This window comes from Aythya fuligula, chromosome Z (assembly GCF_009819795.1).
Source record: "Aythya fuligula isolate bAytFul2 chromosome Z, bAytFul2.pri, whole genome shotgun sequence".
NCBI classification, from domain to species: Eukaryota; Metazoa; Chordata; class Aves; order Anseriformes; family Anatidae; genus Aythya; species Aythya fuligula.
This window is the reverse complement of record NC_045593.1, coordinates 65,817,318-65,836,130: the sequence shown is the minus strand read 5'-3', so window position 1 is coordinate 65,836,130 and position 18,813 is coordinate 65,817,318. Positions and strand designations below refer to the sequence as shown.

Sequence of the window (18,813 nt, the reverse complement as noted above, 5' to 3'; positions counted from 1 at the left end):
TCACGTAAGTAACTAACATTATCCCGTGCATGTTAAATTCTCCTCTGTTTTAGTTTTCTCATTCACTCATATTCACACCTCTCCATTAGTGCTGATAAAGCCATGTTATGCCATTATTTATCCATTTCCGTTTTCCACTCATTCTCTTCAGCTTTTTCTTTACAGTACAGCTGGCAGACAGCACCACTAACCCTATCAGTCACTCCAAATATTGTCCTACCCTCTTTCTTTCTCCTTCCATCTCTAAGCTCCACTACCTACTTCCAAATCTCCTTCCAGGGTTTCAATATTAGGACTAACCCTATTTATTTTTCTCCCTATGTGCCATATACATTCTAAGCAAGAGTCAGACCCACTTCTCCATTCTCAGCCTTCCCAACACGTTGTTTGTGTGGCATGACAACGAGCCAACGTTAAGACTGTTAATCTTGCTACCATTTTCTCATGCAGCTTCTGCTCATCCGATCTCTTTAGTGTGCATTTGCAACTGACTTTTTGAGTGATCCTCCTGCAAGAGATTGGAGGGAGCTCAGTTCTCTGCCCTTTTCTCAACCTGCATCTTATTTTCTTATCATTATTTCTCTGTAAGCGAGTTTGTTGGACCCCTTGTAATCAGTATTTTATGAGTAATTCAATCATATTAATTCACATCAAAAATCCAGTGAACATGCTCTTTTGAGAAAGACCAGTTAAAAAATGCAACTGATCTTATTTTTAAAATCTTAGCAAGATGTATACGTTGCAAATTAGGTTAATAATTTAATTATAGTATTGAAATGTGAATTCTCATATACATAAGAAAAAGATTGAAAAACTTATTTAAAAACTTCCGTGATAACATCTAAAAATGTTTAATGACTTGAGTTATTTTGACTTTTTAGGGCAGAATACAAAAGTAGACGATGGCTCTTGTTATTGCAGACTTATTTTTCATATTCTGCTGTTAACTTCTAAAACTTTTGGGTTCTTCATACATATTTAACAGCTACCACACTGTTGTGTATGCACCTAGAACTCTTTAGTGAAATTCAATGTATTTCAATTCTAAGTGATCACATCCCTGCGTTTTTAAAGGAACAGAATTAACTTTGAGACTGCTTCTTCCCAAGAACCTAATAAACAACGAGCCACGCTCTGATAGTTTAAATTTCGAAAAATATTTCTGAATATAAATAATACTTTAATTTATATGAAAAACAAAGCCTACAAGGATGATTTTGTGCTGAACTCAGATCTGGGACATTAAGTTTAAATGTTTAATGCATATTGGTTTTTGTTGTTTTTGTTTGTTTGGTTGGTTGTTTTCTGCAATCCATCATCAATTACTTAACAATTTATGTTTGTGACATTTTCCTTTCATAAGCAGCAATTTTAGTAGTTCATACCTGGATATTTCAGTTGCTTATTGTGTGATGCTGAGGTTTTCTCTTATTACACATACATAAAGAGCTGAGAGAAAAAAAAAAAAAAAGCCGTGCCCAGATAAAGGGAGGGAAATGGACCCAACCACAAACCCCTTTTGCCTTAAATATCTTACTGCTTCTATTCCCCTGTGGTGTTCCGCAACATACCGTGTCCTGCTGACACCCTGCCACATGCACATGACTGCAGCTGTTCTCAAAGTAGAGATGATGGTTCAGAGAAATGTGTTCAAACGCTGACAAAACCTGCCGACATTTCTGAGTGAAATCCTGAGATGAAAGGAAGGTCAGAACAAAGCATCATGGTATGGAAGTGTTACACGGGACAATGCCTCAAAGCATCCTGACTGTGGCAAGCTGACAAGAAAATCTCAACTTAGAATGAATTTAAGTCAAAGAATAGTATGAGAAAGAGCCAAAAAAACAGCTGTGAGGCACAATGATTCCAAACTCTGGAAGGACTCTGAAGTTTAAAAGATGAAAGCAAAAGCAAGCAAAACACATATTTTCACCAGTGACTGAGTGAATAATGAGAAAATAAAACTGTTGGATGAAGAAGGCCAGAAGCATGTCATCAGGGTCTGCAAGACACTTCCAAAGCAACTTATTTCAGTGTCCAGAGGAAATGGAAAGGAAAATTGAGGTAACGATCCAGTGGGTTACAGAGTCAGGGAACAATTCTAATTCATGTGAGGCCAGGCAGACAGTGGTTACAGCCAGAGAACCGTAGCTGGCTCTATGGTGCCCTTTTGTCTTTCTCTTTGGTAAGGTGCACAAGGGAAATTAAGAATGGCATATTTAGGAATTTTGCATAAAATATAATGACAAAGGGAAGTACCCTTCGTTTGCCTTGGCAGATCTTTCCAAACTGAGTTTCTGATTCTAGTTTTACATCCTGCACACAAATCTAATCTAGATATGCGATTACGTTCCTTGACTTTTAAAATCATATTGACTGTACCGAGCGCATTTCATCCGGAACTGTTTATACGCAGCCATGATCACATGCATCTAGTTCCCAGTACGGCTACTTGCCTTCAGCGGTACCAAACAGCGAAGAATGCTATACGTAGCTGACTGTCTTCAGGTTGGCGGGACTGAACTGCTCAAGTCAGATTTTTTTAATTTTTTTTTCTAAAAATACACCCTACCTGAAGTTAGCAACAAAGCATAATGGGTAAAAGCAGTCAGATTTAACCTGAAATTGACCTGCTGGCGGGAAAAAAAAAAAAAAAAAAAAAAAAAAAAAAAAAAAAAAAAAAACACAGATACCTCTGCTGCACTATGAGTGAACGCGCTCAAAGTACTTTTGGTTTATTTTTTTTGGTTTTTTTTTTTTTTGGTTTGCTTTACTTCGTGTGCCCACAGGCGATGCCCGGACACCGGCCAAAAATGCCCCCAGCTCCTCCACGCCCGACCAAGCAGCGCAACTCCCAGGCACAACACCGCCATCCAGGGGCCAGCACCCAGCCTGCTGACGAGCACCCCCCGAGGCTGGAAGAGGCGGCGGGGCGGAGAAGGGGCCGTTACGACCGTTATGACCGTTACTGGGACGGGCGGGGGGGGGGGGGAGTGAGGGGAAGCCGCGGCTGAGGCGGGGCGGGGCGGGAGGAGCGGGACCATAGAGACGCGGCATAGAGCGGGCCTCCAACCACCGAGTTTCCAGCCCGGCGCGGCGCATGCGCGGGGTTTCGCTTGGCGGCGGCGTGCGCGGGGTCCCGGCGCCATGGGCCCGGTGCTGAACCTCAACAACGAGGTGAGGGGGGGGTGGGGGGACGGACGGTTTAACGGCCGCGGGCGGTTTAACGGCCGCTCGCCGTTTACTGGGGTGCTGCTGAGAGGATTTGTCGTCCCGTTAAAAGATGTCTGCCCTTCTCTGGTAAAGGTGGCGTGGTGGGGTGTGGGCACGAGTGAAGGGGTGGTTTCAGGAAGCCCGGTGTTTAAAACTATCGTTTTTTTGGGGGGATATTCGTCCAGCCTGCTAAGGGCAGGCGTACGGAAAGTAAAAAGCAGCTTTATGCGGTGTGGCTTTGGCGTTCTGCAGCAAACAAGCACTAGGGATCATACACATTTCTTCCTCTGTCAGGCTATATCAATATATATCATATCATGCTAATTATTACAGAAAGAACTTTAAGTGTCAAATAGGTGATACACTTCTTTATTAATTAATTAATAAGCTATATGATGGAGTCACGTAATCTTAGTTTGATAGGTTTCAATGTTTTGTTAACCAACGTACAGGAAGATGAAGTAGTTTAAGAACACTTCTCAGTAACATAAATTGATGCCGTTCATGATACTAGTTGACTTTTATTTCAATTACTTCCTGTTGTGTGTTCAATACATAACCTAAACATGGTAACTGAAGAAATGAATAGTCACTCCTGTGCAAAAACTTTGTTACACAGTGGCTACAGTGTTCCTATAAACTATGTTGGCACAGGTAAGAGCTGTATACTCATACACTTTGAAAGAGGGTATTGTTCTGTGCACAGTTGTTCTGTGCTAATAAGATATATTTATTCAGTTTGTTTCTGGATGAGAGAAGTAAATAACTTAGTGTCTGAGTAGGTTCAGTGTAATTCAGTGGCAGGGGATCAGGTATTACTGCTCTGGTGGAAACAAACAAAAAAAAAACCTTGCACTGTTAATGAAAAGTTCAAACTTCAGGTGCCAGTATCGTCATGAAGTGTGCAAGTATTTTGTCACAAATGGAAAGCAGATATTGAACTGGGTGATTATTCCACCTCTTCTCAACAGAGAAATGTGAAAGTTAAAATTTTGTTAATATAATGCAAGTCTTATTCTCCAAGGAAATTAAACAAGTAAAAGGCTGTGACATGTCTCCTTTCTGACAGCTTGAGTTCATTTGATAATTTCAGAAAATCTGTAAAGTTGTAGAGACCTCAAGCCTTTTAAAAGGTGTAATTTGGATAGAAAATAGTAACTCCATGAAGCAGCAAGCTCTCAGTTGTTCTGATCTAACAGAAATAAAAATGGAAAAAAAAAACTGTGATACTATTTGGTCACTGTATGAACAGATTGAAAGTTTTTGTAGAGTGGTGAGGATTCTGGGTAAAATTGAGATGGACTGCGGTCATTGTGGTAAGGTGAATTAAGACAAGGTTATGAAAACGCAGTTTATTTCGCTATCCACAGAATAATGTATTTAGACATTCTGCTTGTCCTTTGTTTTATTTTTTCATGCACAGTTGTTGATATCAGTGTAACACCCCCAGAAACTGTCACAGTGTTTCCAGGGCAACAAATAGATACTCTGCCAAAAGTGTATAAATGCTCTTTTTTTTTTTTTCTAATTGCATGTATACCTAGATAATTACAGAAAACAGCAAGATCTGAATACAAGGAGCAAGATCTGCTATTTTAAGAAGCTATCAGCTTGCTGCCATCAGATAACATGATGCAATTTCAGTGCTATATTGTGACTGTGAAGTTAGAAGTTAGGATTTTCTTTTTTTAATTTATTTTATTTTTTTTCAATTCAGACATTCAGTCATTCAATTTCTGTGCCCAAGGTAGAGTAAGTGGCAGGGAGAAGTAATGGCTGCAGAAAGAGGGAAGTGAAGTTTAGAGTTTTTTAGAAGGAAGCGGAAAATACAATATTTCTTAGGAGATGTGACTTTTTTTTTTGCACATAGTTAAAATATAACATGCATTTTTTTTTGTCTATAGTAAGCTATATTTCTATTCCTATCTCATGTTTAACCTTAAAAGGCATACAGGCTGAAGAAATCTTTAAAAAATACTTCTGTGCTATATGTGTTTCCTATTTTATAAAGCTTTTAAAAGAAATTGATGTATCTTGTCACAAAATATCTTGCAATATTAAAAACAAAAAAAAAAAAAAGCACCATATAAACTAAACTTTTCTGGAAGCGTTTGCTAGATGGCAGCACATAATCATCAACTGCCATGGACAAGGGTAAGTTTAAAGGGAAAGACCACGTGTTTAGTGTGAAAAATTATTTTTGTTGATCAGCATGGAACAGAAGCTTGTGAATGGAAACCAAGTCAGATTTGCCTTTTCTTTTCTCTTTCTTTTTTTTCTTCAGAATTCATGCTTCTCTAATAGTGTTATCTTGTGTTTTTTGTGTCGTGTAGAGGCAGTCTCTCTCTCTACCCCCCTTTTTTGTCTTCTTGGAATTCATTTGGTTACAACTACCTCAAGGAATCAAGCTGCAGAAAGCCCATGAAGCCAATGCAAATGATCTTTGCATGAATACTTCTAAAAATGCATAGTTCTAATATGTACCTAAGTTGGTGCTGTAAGGGCCTAAGTTTGAGTGTTAGTTAGCGAGGCATTGTATTTTGGAAAGCAAGCTTAAGCCTTTGCGGAGCTGAGAGTTGTTTCTCTGGGACATATGAACTGAATTTGCCAAGTTTGGTTATGGAAACTTTGTATTAGTTGCATTTTTCTCTTAAATTTGTATTTAATAATTAGGTACGTGCTCTAAAATAATTTTTGCCATTAATGATGTTGTGGACTTCTTACTGATTCAGTATAAAGTCTAGCTTTATTTATAAAGCTGTGCTTTTTAGAAGATATTTATCCTTCTCAGTGCAAAGGTTTCCTTTTTTACTGCGAGGTAAAGTCAAGATAAAAGTCTGTCTTTGGAGTGATATATATGCACACAAACTTTTAAGGCTCCTAATAGAAATGTAGAATTCCTTTAATCTGCACAAGGAAATTCGTAATCAAGCTCCAGTTTGTAGATTCCATTCAGCAGTTTTCTGGGTCACAAACCCTTGTGCTGCAATGTTCAGCACGACAGTTCTCAGGCCCTTTTACATTTTCAGTTTAGGGCTGTCATCCTGACTTGGCTGCAGTGTGGATGAATGACATGGTCAGAAACCAATCTGGACATGTGGTTAAGTGTTTAAACTGGTGTACAGCAGAGTCAATGATGGATAGTGTGAATGATGAGGAAAAAAATCACACACAAAGTCATGGGAGGGAGCTTTAACTTGTGGAAAATGACTGGCATATGGTCTGAAACTGTGGTTTGTTATATCCTTAATTGTGTGAAACTTGCATCTTTTATCACAGCACAAGAAGGAAATGTAAATTTGTAGATGTTTATATATGGTTTGCCTCGTGTAGCCTAGGCTGGTTTTGCATTTGTCAGTCACAGCTTAGGTAACAGACATCAATGGAAAATCAGTTACCACGCTTGCCCTTAGGCGTACCTTCACTCACGCATTGCTGTGCATCAGCCTGTAACAGTAAGGCCAAATATATTCTTTTAACTTCCAGTGATAAAACTTTGTGTAATAGTGGAAGCCAGAAGTTGTATTCTCAGCAGGATATCAGGTGGAATTATTAAAGAAGAATAGGGAGGGGGATGTTTGAGAGGCACATGCATTCCTCCTGAAGCTGAATTGACTTGTACAGTTCAGAAATGCATTTATCATTTTGGTAAGTATATTAAATGCAGAATATTAGCACAGCATCCTAGCTAGCCCTTAGCACATTGTGTATTTCTGTTACTGATCCAGTAGGCCCAGCATGTTTTCATAAATTTCAATTTAAAACTTACCTCAAATGAAATTAATTTGAAGTTCTGTGTTCATTGAATAGTCCCCATTTTTGCAGAGAGACATTCCAGATAAAATGTAGTTCAGGACTGCTCCCTGGTACTTATTTGCCGTTGCTTAAGTGCTTCCTTATTTCCAGTCTTCAGTATTTTGACTGCCACATCACTCAGATGCGATACACATCTATGTGTTTTCATTGATGTTTGATGACAATTTACGCAAGTAATTCAGTATCTTACTGGTTATTTTTTTCCCTCACATTTCAGACTGCAGAAACTGGGCCATCTTTTAGCATTGAAGGGTCTTCACTTTCAGAAGTGCTGTGCTGTTCAGTGTAGCATCATGGTCACATGTGACATGCCACAGCTGTATCTTTCTCAGGCTGTGATTTCATGGGCCTCTCTGCATCAGGTGCTGGAGTTTCTCACTCTTCTTGCTCCTCACCCACTGCAGCCACAAGACCATGCGTCCTTTTTTTCTGAGCAGGATAAACTTTTCGGTAAGGTGGTTTTCTGCTTCTGCATAGACAGAAGGTCTGGGGAGAGCATTCAGCCAACAAACCTAAATAGCCAGGGTGATTGTATGGTGTACAGTTCTGTTGTCTAGCAGGTGTTCCTTTTGTGGAAGTCAACTAGTGATCAAGGTTATAGGGACAGGAAAACTAAAGGGTTCAAAGAGAAGTCCAAAGGAGTCCTTAGATCTTGCTAATCTTGCAGAATGAGTTCGTTGGAGAGTAGTTACTAACCCTTATGTAAGAAGAATCATGTCATTTCGCTATTACACTTTCAAAAGTTTATCTTTGGAAAATGTGAACAAGAGTATCTGAAGGGGAAAAAACAACACCTGTTCTCTTACCTGAAAAAAGAGCTCTTAGACCAAGTTGCAGCCCTGTAATGAGTAAAGGTGAAATGTAATTTTCAGGAGTTCTATTTCCCACAGTCTTCTTTCAAGATTTTTTTTTTTTAATCTCTTTTCACTTTTGAGCACAAACTGGGTGGGAGCGTTGAGGTTTTTTTTAGTGTATTATATCCAAATAGCTAGTGTTACCTAAAGAATGTTATGATGTTTTTAAGTGCATTCCTGGACCTTCTTTACCAGTGATAAAAAAGAATCCTAGACTGAAACCTTCAAAATAACAATGACTGAGTGCTGTTAGGCATTATGGTATTTAAAGCAGGCCGAAATACTGGGCAGCCAGCCCAATGCGGTTATGCAGGCTTCTCTTTGAAATATAGTAGCTGCCCCCAAAGATCCATTTTGTGTGCTATCCTCTGGGCTGTGGTGAATCTAGGAGCTCCTTTAATAATCCTCTACTCTGACCTTTTAGCTGTCTAAAGGGGGAGTGGGGTATGAGGTGAGGTGCCTGACCAGTTACCTGGTATTGCACTGAGCTACGAGATGTCTGATTGCTCGTATGTCAAAATACCACGCTCTCTTTCAAGGCATGTGTCTCCCTGCTGAGGAAAACGCTGTATTTTAGTGTTGTGGCTTTGTTAGAAAAGGTTATAGTATCTGTCTGAGATGAGTTCAATCCTGCGATCTCAATCACCAGCAGAGAGCACTAATCACAAGTTTTAACAAATAGCAATAATAGGCTACTGTCAAGGAAAGAAGGTAGACTCGACGTGGTGAGGGGAGCCTCATCGTATAGTTAACCAGTGGGAGAATTTCCTTAGGAAAAGTTCTTGGCTGTGCTCCAAAGGCTGCTTATCCACCAATTAACATAAAATACATGAGCTCCCTCAAAGGAAATACCGGAACTCAGAACTATTTACCCTGAAGAAATTCCTCTTGCAGGTCTACAGATGACTTCTCTTTTAATATTTTGTCTCTGGCTTGTGATTCTTGTTTGTTCCAGCACCATGTTACAGTAGCATGTTGGCCAAGACACTCTCTTTAAGCAGAAGCAGCTATCTTAAACTCCCTCTCATTGAACTCATTTTGTAATCTTAACCTTTTCAATTCTGGGAAGTGCTACAAAATCCAGACTCTTTGCTGGTGGTGGGCACCCATCCTGGTACCCTGAGCTATCTGCTGTATCTGATATCTCTTAGGCAACTTAGGTCAACTTTAGGCTCACCTGTGACCACTTCAGAATTAATCTTGATATCAAGTGTTTGCACTTAGATACTTTTGAAAAAAGTACAGGTGTCTGGGGATGTTCTGTGGTAGAAATTGAAGCTGGCTGTGGGCTGAATTGTGGCATTGCCAGGATCTGTGCATGGTCTTAAATACTTCATTGGAGCTGGTCACACAGTCTCTTACATGTCACTGAAATCAGACTAAACTTCATTGGAAAGGTATAAGAAAATACAGGAGTTTAACCCTCCCCCCCCCCCCCTTTTTTTTAATCTATAAAACCTACACAATTCAAAACCAGATAGCTAATCTATTCCTTTTTTTTTCTCAATATATTGGCAAATTGCTACTTTTTGCTGTAAATTACAAGTCTCTGCAAAGTTAGAAAGCTAGCAGTGCTTTCTCTTTAAACTCTGGAATACTTGGCAGCAGTCATATTTTAGCTCTGTGGAAATGCATGTAAAAATTCTTGCATTACTTGTGTTACTAATAAATAATTCTAAGCACAACAGTTTCTTGCAGGAGAAAAAACTGTGCTACATTGGGCTTGAATTCTGTTTAAAACAGTTCAAGTGTTAAATTACTGACATTCTTTTACAGACCATGTAAATGTCCTAAGGAAAAGGTCTTTTGAAAGCTTATGAAATTTCCAAACTTATACTCTGTGAGATAGAATTCTGAGGAATTGTGGCTTTTTTTTTTTTTTTCTAGGAACTGTTCCAGCAGCTGTTTCTAAAGTTTCTAGAGTTGCCACATCATCAGTTATATGAGTATTAACAGCAAATTCTGATCAGCCATTCACACAGATTTTCTTTCATCAGATTACTGAATCAATTAAACATGGCAAACTGTGCCTATTTTTTTTGCCTTCTTCTGGCAGTATTGTATACAGCCCTTATCAAACTACCGTACTTCGGGACAGAAATGAAAACTTTTCCTTAACTCAAGTGGTTTATATAAAGTGTGTGTGGTAGGCCACGTAGGCTAGCAAGATGCTCTCATAAAACAAAACATCTGTGGTTCCTTGGTGTGGTAGTATACAATAATGAAAAAAACATGCAAACAGTCATGGGAAACTTTGCAACTTGTTTTTTAAAGGAGCTGAGATACTTGCAGTACACACTCTAGACTTTTATCGGATGTAATTTATAGGTGTATATGCATGCTTGAAATATATATATTCTTATAGAAATCCTTTTTATTGTAGTAAATGTGCTGAATTGCTTACTGCTGTTATAGCAGACATCTTTCTACAACCTTTGCATTACTGGGTATAAAGCTTGCTGCCAAATGAAAAAGAAGAAAGGGTGAACTGATTGAAAAGGGGAATATTATGGTGTTGCATTTTTTCCTACTAGATTTTTAGGGTAGAGGAGTGTCCTAGAAGAAGAATAGTAATCAATTGTGAATTTATCATCAACAATTGACGATAAATTCACCAGTGATAAGTTTCTTTTAGTTTATTTTATGCTGTGGAGATTGGTAGTGGAGAGCAATTAAGGGAAAAAAATTTCTGTTAGGGTTTTTTACACAGAAGTGATCAGTTACTACATTCAGTGACTCTTTGATTGCCCTTTAAGTCATCTCAGGGAAAGGGATTTTAAAATCTTGTACTGGTTTTGTATGAACAGTTACAAATACGTTATTTCTGATGCAAAGATGGGTTACAACGATGAATTCATATTGCATTTAGTACTAAATGAAATGTGTGTGTGTATATAGTCAAAATTTACTTGGAATGTGAATCAATTATCATGTTTTTAGAACGAAAATGTTCTGTTCATCATCATTCTGTAATGAGTAAACAGGCCAAAATTGAGTCCAGCGAAGTATTTCTGTAAGTCTCTTAGAGAACTTCTATTGAAATCATTAGCAAGCTTAATACTGGCCAGAGATAATTTAGGGGCTCTAATTCACTAATTTGAGTGTAATATGTAGAGACCTGATTGGATCAATCCAATTGTGACGGAAGCTGGTTTCTCATACATTAGTAGACTTGTTTAAATGTTTTATTTATGCAAACATTGGATATAAAGCATCTCTCAGAAGTTGAATCGGACATCTGTTAGCTTAAGATATGATTGTCTAGCAGCTTGGCAAGATAAGAAATCAGATCAGAAAGTCTTTGAAATTAATACACTATGGAAGAGTGCAATCTCAAACATGTCATGTCCTTTTTGGCAGCAGAAGTGAGGAGTACCACCCCAGTAGGAGCAGGAGCTCAGGGTGAGGAGTAAAATGTTAGGGACTTCATGTTTCCCATTCTTAGGGCGTGTGTGTGTTAAGGTAAGGTGAGCAGTGAACCTGGAATGGCTCTTTGTTTGGAAGCTATTTAAGAAAAAGAGTGCCATCTTCTGATTTGGCTTACTCTTTTTCCAAATACCTAAAACGACAATAAGCCAGTTTCAAATAAAGGTCTCCAAACATGTTTTTAAAATGGCTTTAAAATTATGTTTGTCTTCATTATTTCTCTTTTCTTTTTGGTCTGCGGTTCAGGAGTTTGTAGGTCATTTCCCTAAATTCTGACCTTGATACTTCCAATGGAAAATGCAAACTAGCCAGCAATGCAAAATGGGCCAATGGAAAACAAAACGTCTTCCAGCAGGTATAACTCTTAAATTTTTTCAAACTAAAAATATTGAAATTAAATTTATTTTGTCTTGAATTAAAGTATTCAAAGAAAGCCCACCCCTTTCAAAAAATTATTTGAGCAGGACGGAGAAACAAGATTTTATATAAGCAGTACCTACAGTATATCATTGGCATAGAGCTGCCAGTAAGTGCTGGGTGTGAATATCTGAATCCTTAAGCACCTAAGGGAACAGTTTCCATTAATTTTTTACTTATTACAATTCATTGAGTAGATGGCTTCTTACTTTTTTTTTTTTTCTGTGATAATAAGCTATCTTCATCTTTTTCAGAATTAGCCATTCCTCTTTGCAGTTTTATGAGAATACATCAGAAAAAAGTCTGAGGTCCTGTGTAGATATGCTTATGTGCTGATCGGTAGACTGCTTGCCTGAGAGGCTGGTAAGAACTGTTTTTGAATAGCAGCTGGTTCCTAGGAACAAATAAAGGATTTCATCCAGAGGGAAAGATCACTGGGGGACTGCTGCATAGGAAGGATAGCATAACTAACACTTAATTGCACCATGAGATAGGAATTCCAGAGAAGAGTATAAAGCAACAGGCTGTCAAAGTGATCGCTTGCTGTTGTTAGCAGCTCAGAAATAACAAGGGTTATGGAAAGAAGGGAGGAGGGACAGAACTTCAGGTATTCCATCAGTCAAATATGATCAGTGGGCGATGTGTGTCAGGAGGGAATGGAATGAGGGACACATTTCGTAAGGGAAAATGTTTATGTTTGGTATGGAAAATCTGGAGATCAACGAAGCAAGCAGCAAGCTTCAGGAGAAGGGAATGACCCCAAAACCCAATACTAGAATCATGGAAAGTTTTGTGTTGGAAGGGGGAGGAAAGACCATTCAGTTCCACCCTCTTCCTGTGGGCAGGGATGCCACCATTAGACCACGTTGCCCAAAGCCCCATCCAACCTGTCCTTGAGCACCTCCAGGGATGGGGCATCCACAGCTTCTCTGGGCAACCTGTGCCAGGGCCTCACTACCCTTACAGTGAAGAATTTCCTAACTTCTAATCGAAATCTCCTCTCTTTTATTTTAAAATCTCCTCTTTTATTTTAAAGCCATTCCCTCTTGTTCTGTCATTGTCTGCCTGGGTAAAAAGCCACTCTTCAGGTGGGAAAACTAGGAAAGAAGTTCTAAATGGCTGAACAGTGAATACAACATATATAAAACAGGTGTGTATGTGAGAGCAGTTGTCATGTCAGAACAAAGAAGGTTCTGCAGGAACCGTCCTGTGCAACTGTAAGTTCTTACTAACACTGGCATGGTTACTGTATCTTCTAGATCTGGGGTTTTGTCAACTGCACAATGAAGAATTGAAGGTATGTTTGTGAAACAGTGTCAAACAGATACCTGGAGGGATGTTTTAAACTCCGTAAACTCTGTGTTCTTTGTATTTTCTACACTTATTGAAAAGTACATTAAATAAGTTTTATGGTAGTGCTGTTAAATATGTAGGGCTTCTCTTTCTGTTTTAAGATTTATTTGGCCTAATCTGTAGTTGTTAAACAAAAAAAAAAATGCAGAGACATGCTAGAATAAATGATCTTGATGGAAGAAAAGTGTGGGGGGGGAGGCAGGCATTGTAGGGGAAATAGCATGCTGTGCTTTGTAATCTGACACATGGTTAATGTTGTTTAATGTTTGAAACCAGGAGCTCACCCCACTTTTTGGTGCCCTAGCAGAATACTCATCCTCTTTGAACAACTCCAAAAAACTGGTTATGCAAACTGAATTGCCTTTTTATCAGTGGTTATCAGAGTGTGGTCCCTGAGGCTATGGCTTTTTTTGTCACTCATTAGCACACTGTAGGCCTGAACTGGTGTTGTACTCATTTAATGTGTTGATATATATGTAATTGATATGCGTGGTAGGTAGCTTTGTGCTAGGGGCTGCATAGGGCACATGAACAGCCTTAGACTAGGGGTACATTAGTGAAATAAGTTGGAAGTTGTCTTTTGTTAGCACTTATCAATAAAATAAGGAAGACGACAGTTTTGTGGAAAACTATCGAAAAGTTCAAAATATTTAGGAAATGGAAAATTACATACGTTTTTCTATTCTTTCACTGGCTTCAGGTTATCTCATGGCTTTCCCTTTCTTTCCTTTGGTTTTCCCTTTCTTTCCCTTTCTTTTCTTTGGCTTTCCCTTTCTGGATTTCTTCCTTTGAAATTCTGAATGTTTCATCCTTATTAAATATTTATTACCACAGCTGTTTTTTCCAGGCATGAAAACAAAGGGCTTATGGTTTATGGTGTTTTGTTGGTTTTGTTCTGTGTTTTTTTGTTTGTTTGTTTTGGTCTGGCAAGGGTTGGAGATTTATCACCTTGTTGGACGGGACACCATTTCTCACTTTCTTTATACTCCCTTGTTCTGTGACATACCTCTCTGCTTATCTCCCTCATGATGCAGTACTGTGTTGCTAGGCATATACTTTCTTTCCTGTCTGAATTTTGAAGAATCATACTTCTGCCTTCAGACAAGAAGGTAGAAACTTTCAGGGTTACTGATTAGAGACAAGAAAAAATGTTACGGCTAAAGTACACTTGCATGGCAGAAATTCCTTCAGCTTGCAGGACCTGTGTAGTGCAAGGAGTGCTGCGTATTCCTCTGTCTCCACTGTCCACCTGTACTGGTGATATTTACTCATACGATGAAAATTTGGTTTACCTGCTACAAGGTTTAATATGAGACATGGTTTACTTCTATCCAGAATGCATTTAAACTTAATGGTTTGAGTTTCACTTCACTGGTAGGAGTTGATAGTTGAGGCCTTCCCCTCTTTCTGTTGGCAGTTTTCACATAGTTGAAGAAGCCTTTCTGTCTTTTGATTTTCCAGATTTCCCTTCTTACATGTATGGACTGGGAGATACTTTGCTGAGGAAGAATTTCAAGAAAAATAGTGGATATTAAAAATGTGTACGTTTGTGGTGGTGTTTGGTTTTTTTTTTTGGTAATAATAATGTGAAGTACTTTTATTTTCATTTTTCACAAAAGCACAGTTTGGATGTACTTTATATACAATCTGGAAATTACAAACCATTTCTTATCTTTCATATTTACAGAGAAATGGAACAGCAGTTTAACCAGTGTTTCTCCGATATTATCATTCCTCAGCTGGTACTAGCATTCAAATAATAATGAAGTTTTGTGTTGTTTTATTAACTTGAAACCATTTTCCTTTTATGATTCCTCTCTGTCTGCATAATAACAACTGTATGGTGACATTGAAGTGGGTGAGTTTGAAGTGGGTGTCTTACTATGAAATGAGTAGCTGTTTTTGAACGACAGCTTCACAAAAATACTTAGTGCTTTCTCTGGTAATATTAAGACAGAGATATTTGCCAGGTGTTGTGCAACTATAATTTTTCGCAGGCATCCCACCCATTCCCTGTTATCTCTGTATGGGGGACTAGTCTGAGCTGAAGATAATTCAAATCAGAATAAAAATGTCTCATTTTACGTGATATCTCCTGCACAGAAGAACCTCACCTTCATCTATCCACTTCAGCAAGGTGTCAGGTCCTAATTCCCCTTGGAACTTCGGTCACCAGGTTAAAAGCATCAGCCCAAAGAACATGTAAGAGTAAAACATACTTAATACATAAGCTGCAGAACCAGTGAAGCCTTACAACTTTGCATCCAGTGTTCCTTAAAACCTCATACTGATATCCTCAGTTCTTCCTCTGTCTGTACAGTTTTTTACTTATTGTCCAGGGATTTGCCCTCTGTGAGCACTAAGCGGTAGCTGTAGTTACAGACCATGTTTCCCACCTGTTTGGCTGACCCAGAGATGTGGCTGGTGCTCTGGGGCTGGTTCAGAGCCAGACATGCTGGTGAGTGAGTATGCATGCAAATTGGCAGCCCACATGGAAAAGATACGAATTCTGCTTATGTATCTTCCATGCTTGACAAGCTAATTTTAGTTCTCGTGACCTATTCAGCTACCAATTTTCATAAAATGTGCGGGAGCTCTGGCCTGTGGTGATTTGTCAGACCTGGTGTCTGTTTCTTAAGCCTGAAAGTTACTGGGGAGAGATACTGACAGGCAAACAATGTGATGACAAACTTAATTTCCTCAGAAACTAGGTTAACAAATTTAATTCCAGAATACACAAAGTTTTAATGCTCTGCTCCTACAGGATAGCTGAGAAAAGTAGTAATGTGCTGGCTCTCAGGACTCTGAAGTTTTCTGTGGTGACTTAAGAGGCCAATACCACCATCTCATTGCAACAGCAGTCGTTAATTGCCCGAACCCTGTATTCTGAGTTGAGACAGTTGACCTGCAGTTGCTCCTGTGGCATGCTGACTGCTTGGGCAAAGGATATTGGAGGACCGTGGGCGGGTGATAGATGATGCATGAAAGCCCATGTCATGCAGTTCTTTGAAAGCAAACCGAGGCATGCAAGGAGCAGCTGGTTAACTAGAAGAAGAATGCTGTGAGGATGCTTGAAATCATTTAATTCAGCACGATTTACTAGCCAGTTATTTGGAATATTCAACAGTGAACTGCTGTGTGGAAGTAGAGGAGCAAGTAAGTGAGGGAAAGTAAAGAAGATTACAACAGAACACTGTTTACAGTTTGTCAGAACTTACTCACTCTCTTACCATTCTCCTCTAGTAAACATTGCTACTGTGCCCTTTTTCGAGTGGCTTATATCCCATTACTGAGATAGAATAAGGGAAAATGACCTGATGTGCTGGTTTGTTCTTTCAGCTGAACTGCCAGCTGGTTGTTCTGCTGCTTCTCTGCTTGCAAGAAGGAATGACGCTTATTCAGTTGCTCCAGTTTCAGATTCTGTTGCAAAGGAGTTGGTACGTGGTAGATCCCTACTGACTTACGTAGCTAGGAGTCCATTGTCCACGTGTTCGGTCAGACAAGTCCATTCCTTGATGGTTTGGGGCTCTGACAGCTGGCCTGAATTTCACGCACATTTAAAGCCATTGCTGATCATGTACCGGGCAGTCAGAAGTGAGAGCTGTAGCTCCTCTCTGGTGATTAAGGTTAATGCTTTAGTTTGCGAATTGTCGTAACTGAGAGGGCGGCAAGTGCTCAACAGTGTTGCTCAAGCTTGTTTTTAGATAAAAGGATGTTAAACTTCTAACCTTTTAAAAAACTTTAACATGAATTGTATTTTTTTAAATGTAAAATATTTTCTGAAGAGGGTTGTGTTTTGTTTTGTTTTGTTTTTTTTATACAACATGCCACTTATATAAAAAGATGCCTTTCTTTCTCAAAATGGAAGAAGAGGGAGTAGCAACATCACAATTTAAGACACACTGAGTGGAGATTCAACAAATCAATACTCCCTCCCCTTTAATACTGGGAATGGTGGTGGTGTGTTTCTGACTGTTGTATGAACAGGTTCCATACCCAGTTCTGCCAGAGGTGTTTTTGTTTTGTTTTGTTTTTTTTATGGCACCAGTTGAACTCTGCATGCTTGGGTAATATTCATGATTTGTATGATGACTGCGAAAAGTTACACAGATTGTTAGTCAAGGTATGATGTTGTGCTTAAGATTATTTAGAATTCGTAATGTTATCATGGGAGCAGTGCACTCTTCTTCATCTACTTTTGGAAATTCCACCTGTTGAAGAGTAGAAGTAAAAAAAAAAAAAAAAAAAAAACACAACCCTTGCTACTCTCAATATTTATTCATGTGTATTTATTCTGATAATTCTTACATCACTATTGTAGTTTCTATTACTGTTTTTCTGTGAAATCAAAGCATAAGGAGGGATGAAATTCACATGAGGCTTCTAGCTAGATCAGTGGTCTAATTAAGAAATCTTGAACATATAAATCCACTGATTAGTGTGCGGTTGTGTTGACTGCCTTAATCACATCCCCCTGCAACATTCCTTGGAAATACTTCAGCAGAGTGCTAGCTATGGGTTTTCGAATGTGTGTCCAGCTGATTAATTAAATATAGGGTTACAAAGTCACCTTCTGCTAGTCCTCAGTTTTGGAGGACTTGTGTGTGTGTGCATATATATATATATAAATATACATATTTATTTTTTTTTTTTTTCTGTCCATGTGGTAACTCATGCTGGTTTGTGTAGTGTGGCATCTGTGGACTAGTTCTTTATGTTTAGTTTTACTCTGTCCTTTTACAGCTACCACTGTCTTTTTAGGGTGCAGAAGTATGTCTAGCTAGCTCATGATCCTGGTTTGGACTTGAGAGCTCAAATGCTTTCTGAAGTACTGCATGCAGCCTGACTCTTTACAATGAGACACCGATTTTGCAGCAGTAAATCCATTAAATTTCGGTCTTTGGCAATGAGCAAGTAATTCTAGACTATCCTTACTCCCTCCCAACTATCTGAGATATTTTGAATCGCTTTTCAAAACCTTTAGATGAAAATACTAGCAGTCTGAGTACTCATTGCGGTTTCCATTTGGAGAAATTATGGTAGAAATGACAACTGTTCTCCACACAGGAGAAAAATCAGTCCTGTATTTAAAAATAAATAAATAAATAAATTTATATTTCAAAATATAATACCAAAAAGCTCATTTCAGTGCTTCAGTTGAGCAGGTATGAGGAAAGCAGCATAGTCAGACAGCAGAGAAAGGGTTTGATGGTAATTCACAAGGAGTGCGTGCATTGCTTTGCCAATGAGAAAGGTGGAAACATGCCCAAGAGGGCAGCAAGCTTTTCCCCGTTCATCTTAAGGAGTCTTTGTGGGGAGCCTGATGACATGAGTGCCCAAATCCTGAGAGACTGCGGGTGCTTTGCTCTGCAGGTGCCTCCAGCAGTGCACCTCTGCCCGCTTTGGGCAGCAGGGTGCTGTGTTTTAATCCCGAAAAAAGCTGTCCCATGTTTCATGAACTTGCATACCATTTGTGTTGATGCATTATGGTCCTGCCCAGTCCACTTGGTACAAATGTGATTGCGTGTAGCTGAAGATGGAAAAAGCAAGACTAATATTGTAATAAAATAGAAGACCCTAGCTAAAAGAAACAGTGTGTTCCTTAGCTCTTCTTATGCTAGGACTTGATCCTTGTATCAAATAAAGGGATAGCTTACTGATTTTAGTCTGGTTTGTGGTATCCCGTCTCTCCCTCCATCTCCATCTGTATGTTCCCACCTTGTTCTTTTGCCCT

At 39.0% G+C, this 18,813-nt stretch overlaps 1 protein-coding gene across 2 annotated transcripts in view; it reads left to right on the top strand.

Moving 5' to 3' along the window:
• Window positions 1–3,115: 3,115 nt before the first annotated feature.
• Window positions 3,116–18,813, top strand: part of SRFBP1 (serum response factor binding protein 1) — a 76,360-nt gene continuing 60,662 nt past the window's right edge. For both annotated transcript variants that reach the window (XM_032206532.1, XM_032206531.1), the window contains exon 1: window positions 3,116–3,177. In XM_032206532.1, the coding sequence (XP_032062423.1) occupies window positions 3,148–3,177 (30 nt within the window). In that variant the 5' untranslated portion in view covers window positions 3,116–3,147. The remainder of the gene's footprint in view (window positions 3,178–18,813) is intronic.